At 35.8% G+C, this 4,776-nt stretch overlaps 1 protein-coding gene across 1 annotated transcript; it reads left to right on the top strand.

Moving 5' to 3' along the window:
• The first annotated feature begins 258 nt into the window (after positions 1–258).
• On the top strand, positions 259–1,669 carry LOC126745787 (caspase-1-like). Its single transcript, XM_050453783.1, has 5 exons — positions 259–423; positions 481–765; positions 829–1,007; positions 1,094–1,238; positions 1,291–1,669. Exons 1-5 carry the CDS (start codon positions 303–305, stop codon positions 1,608–1,610), a joined length of 1,050 nt encoding a protein of 349 aa, XP_050309740.1. The 5' UTR covers positions 259–302; the 3' UTR covers positions 1,611–1,669.
• Positions 1,670–4,776: the final 3,107 nt, after the last annotated feature.

The following is a 4,776-nucleotide window of genomic DNA, read 5'->3' as shown; positions in this document are numbered from 1 at the left end:
ATCTCCTATAGTAACCGAGATAACCTACAAGTGTCCAAATTTACACTCGTATAGCGTGTACAGCACCTACAACCGGAAGATCATGATAGACATATGCAATTTTAGGGTTTGGCCAAACACAAGTACCTATTTAGCTGATATAATAAACAACTGGCTTCTTTGTTCTTATTCCACGAATTTCGATAAAACATATCGATAAAGGCACTCATTCTTATACATTTCGTTGATAAGATAATGCACCTGATTTATCGATTTCCGAAAATATTTATTTCTGTAGTTTTTTGTTTGTGGCAGTGACGAAAATGTCGGGAAAAAGCGAAACTGACGCTACGCCCTCCGGACCACCGTATTTTTCTAAACTGGCTCCATTATCACCGAATAGGAGAGTGGACCCGAGACCATCACCCTTTATTGCAAAAGACGGTAAGAACACGATGGCGTCTTTTAATATTGGTGAGAACTAAATAGTTTTTATTTCAGTTACTGATAACCTCGATGACAAAGCAACAGAAGATTTAAGATTCAAAGAACCAACCCACTATAACCTGGACGAATTCGAGTATGATAGAAATGGCAATAATCCAGGCAAACTGATCATCTTCAATCATCAAGTTTACGATAACGAGAAGATAAAAGAGCGTTTTGGTACCAAAAGAGACGTAAACGAGATCATTATCTGTTTTCAGCGGCTCGGATTCAACGTTTCCGAGGATGACGTCGTTACCGACGCTACCATCGAGCAAGTTAGGGCCAAACTTGATTCTGGTGTGTCCTATCGGTCTATTTATCACTTCTACTTCTACTACGTTTTTTTTTTTAATTTTGTAGTTTTAAAAGATGAACAAACGCTCTTTCAAAGCAATTGCCTTGTGGTGTTTTTTCTCACCCACGGAGATGTCAAGGACAAGTTGTGCGTAAAAGACGGAGAAATTAAATGCAGCGACGTTTGGATGAAATTTAACGATTGCAAACAATTGGAGGGCAAACCGAAATTGTTTGTGTTTCAGGTAAAAAAAAATTAAGATGTCCCTTGCCCCAAAATTGGCCTCCTCTATCGACAATTTTTTTTGTTGAGAGTTGATTTTATTTATAGGCTTGCAAAGGCAAACAATTCGCATCCGTGGACCAACCAGAATCGACTTTCAACCAGCATTCCCCGGTACTCCTTGATCTCGACACGTCTTTCTCTGTTAATGACCTTGGACCCGATATGCTCCTGCTCTACTCTACCTTAGAGGGTATAAAATACATTAATAAAACGAGAAGCAACCATAAAAAGTCACGTTTTAGATTATGTATCGTTTAGGAACCCACTGACTGGGACATGGTTCATCCAGGAGCTGTGCAAGAACTTCTCGTCGTACGGCAGAAGGGACGATGTGATCTCATTGATCACCAGAACGACCAAATGTGTCAGTAATAGTTACTTTGTTATGCACGAGGACGATAAGACCGTTTTAAAGCAGATGCCCATATACGTCTCCACTTTGTCCAGGAAATTCTATTTGAACCGGAACAAGGACAGGCATCTCTTGCTGGAAATGAACCGGAAACAGGACGAGATTCATCAGATGCTGGAGGAGTTGATGATTTATATCAGGAGGAAGTAGATGAGGATGCACTGATTTATGTTTTTTTTTGAGGAATTTTTATTAAAGACATTTGTTAATTATGTGTTTTTTTTACGGTACTTAAAATAATACAATGAAATTTTCTTTTCTAAAAGGTCCAGCACTCGGGTACCCTACCCTCGTTGAACCAACCGCGCCATCTACAAACAAATGGACGAATCTTGTACTGCCATGCTTACTCACAAAACCAGAAACCTATACTGATAAAACTCCCGCTATCTCGTTTAGATCCAAGGCGGGCATTGTTGCCAGATGAGCTCTCCTAAAAATCCCTAACAATCAATTTTTTTGCCTAGAATTTCCTAATTTTTGTTTTCTCAAGCTAACTTTAAACCGACGCGAAAATGTTTATAATGACATTTAATTAATAAAAAGATCATTAATAAAATTAAACATATTGGCAACCGCCGATGATCAGACGTTACCGGAAATTTAAATTTAAAATAGGGAAATCGTCCAGTTTTCCGGCCACTACCCAGGGCCGTGCCTAAGGGGTGGCTGGTTCGTGCCCCGCACGAAGGCGCCATGCGACAGGGGCGCCAAAATGAAGAATGAAAAATAAAAAATTATAAAAAAAAACAAAAAAAAAAAAAACGACACAAGCAACATAACATTTGCGAATACATATATTATCCAAAATCCAAGCAAATCGTTCGCAAAACAATTATTCCAATATTGGTAACTATAAATTAAGTTTAAAAATTATTTTGCTTTTTATACACTATACAGTTTTAGAAAAAATGTCTAAGCATGATTAATTTGTAATTGCTATTGGGATTATAACGTATGCCATGTGTTTTGCTGACAATGACTTTTCCTATTTGGGCGCTAGCGTTCCGACAAGGCGACAGTGAGACTAGCACAGCGAGAGCGATCTTTGCTGTCTATCGCTTTGGTATAAATTGATAACGGATTAGCCAAAATAGCGCGCGGCGCACCGTCTCCCTCCTGATTACTGTCCGGTAAGACTGCAGAAGTTAGTTGGCGTTTTGGCGTATTCCGGTTAAGGAAATATTAGAGTCCCTCTCTTTTCTACAAAATGATAACTCAAGAGATTTAAGCACAAAACATCAAGCTGCTGCTTTACTTGGTAAAATTCAAACTTTTCATTTTATTATTTCTACTGTCATCTGGTATGATATTCTTTCTAAAGTCAATGTTGTAAGTAAAGTCTTACAAACTTCAAATGAGGCTATGAGTGCAATATCGGACTAACCCACAAAAATTCAAAATCGGCTTTATTGTAGAATATTATCCGTCAAGTTGAAATCTATTTACTGCACAGTGGACCAAACGACCTATTCCTTTTCGTTACGAGATAGAGGCAGCACTAAGAAGTTGAGAAGGAACTTCACCAAAGGAAGGCTCAATGTGCTTAGAGACACCCTAAGAAAAGACACTGAACTGCCAAAAAGTGGAAACGCAGCAGTCATATTATGTTTTGATCTAATAAAGACTTTTCCTACACCTGTACTTACCACAGGCATTTGGTTATGGACTTACTGCTTTAATATACATGAAATGGCAACCAATAATTCGTTCATGTTTGTATGGGATGAAAGTATTACTTCCAGGGAGCTGCAAGAGGTGCGATCTTGTATTTTATATTATATAAAAAACTTTGTTACATCGAAGGGACTTATTATGTATTCTGACCAATGTGGTGGTCAGAATGGTAATATAAAAATGTCATTGATATGTAACTATATTATTGCATCTCCATTATTTATGTCATTCCTATTTACCATGCGACCAAAATTTCGGAATCTTAGAAAAAGAAAAGGAATTCCATCCACATATCTTTATACCTTAAGACTGGCATACAGTCATAAGACATGCTAGAAAGTCAAGATTTTTTCTACTAAGTAACTTGAAAGTAACATAACAAACAGAAAAGTATCTGAAATAAAAACAAAGGTGGAGTGGCTCAAAATCCAATGGTTAAGGTTTAGAAAAGATTTTCCCAATACTATTCAGTATAAGTACTGAAATAGTGAAGAGGTTTATTTTAACACAGTAGATCTTAATAAAAGGAAATCTGTTTCCAAGGAAATTAAGGATCTGCCCCTTTTATACCCAAATAGTAATGCCATTAATGAAGGTAAAAAGAAAGATCTCCTTGAGTTAATGGAATTCATCCCTCCTATATACCGAGATTTTTATAAAAATCTGAGGTCATCCGCTCAAGCAACTGGAGGTGAAGTAATTGGCCCAATTGAGGACGAAGAAGCTTTACCTATTTAATAAAAAAATAAAGTTTCTATTTTTTTAATTTATTCTCGTGACAATACGTAAAACATGACGTAAAACTTATTATAGCTTAAGTTATAGTAACCCCTTAAAAAACCCAATCTATTTTAAATGCAGAGTGGACTAACCCACATAGAAAAATCGAATATTAGCCAATATCCAAAAATTTAAAACAAATTCCGCAAATTTAAGTAACACTCTCAAGAACATTTAATTAATTCGAACTACAAAAATGTCCTTTTAAAAGGGTTTTGCGCACTTACATTTTCGTATTTTTTAAGCCTATTTCTTAGCACTTAATAATATTGGGGTTAGTCCGTTTTTGCACTCATAGCCTCAAATGTGGACTTAAATTCGGATATTGACGCTTTAGAGAAGTTGCTTAGTTTTTTAAAAGACTTACGCGACGAAGAAAATTTTAATAGGTTTTATAGCATTGCGACCAACTTATCAAACGACCTAAGCATTAATATAGCATTTCCCCAAGTTCGTCAAAGAAAAGTAAAAAAACAGTTCTCGTATGAACATAATGATGAAGCAATTATCGACCATAAGGAACAATTTAAAATTAATTTTTATTACTCTGTACTAGATGTTTGTGTAAGTTCTGTAGATGAGCGATTTGTAAGTTTAAGAGAACAGTACAGCAACTTTCTTTTTTATTTAATATACAATCACTAGATGACAATATTCTGCAAGCCTATGTAAATGATCTATATGTATTATACGTTAATGCGACAGATCAATCTTGTGATTTTGATGGTGTTAAATTATATAACGAAATTATAGCTTTAAAACTATTTATATTTGCAAGAATAATCTTGTTTCATTATTTCCCAATATTGTTATAAGATTATTTCTGACTTTACCTTTAACTGTGGCATCAGGAGAGCGT

Source organism: Anthonomus grandis, chromosome 1, assembly GCF_022605725.1.
Source record: "Anthonomus grandis grandis chromosome 1, icAntGran1.3, whole genome shotgun sequence".
Taxonomy (NCBI): Eukaryota; Metazoa; Arthropoda; class Insecta; order Coleoptera; family Curculionidae; genus Anthonomus; species Anthonomus grandis.
This window is presented reverse-complemented; position numbering and strand designations above follow the sequence as displayed.

Excerpts from the sequence above, each read along its gene's own strand:
- LOC126745787 (XM_050453783.1), top strand. The coding sequence starts at position 303 with ATGTCGGGAAAAAGCGAAACTGACGCTACGCCCTCCGGACCACCGTAT. Across the intron at positions 766-828 it reads TAGGGCCAAACTTGATTCTG|TTTTAAAAGATGAACAAACG; the intron begins GTGTGTCCTATC and ends TTAATTTTGTAG. Across the intron at positions 1,008-1,093 it reads CGAAATTGTTTGTGTTTCAG|GCTTGCAAAGGCAAACAATT; the intron begins GTAAAAAAAAAT and ends TTTTATTTATAG.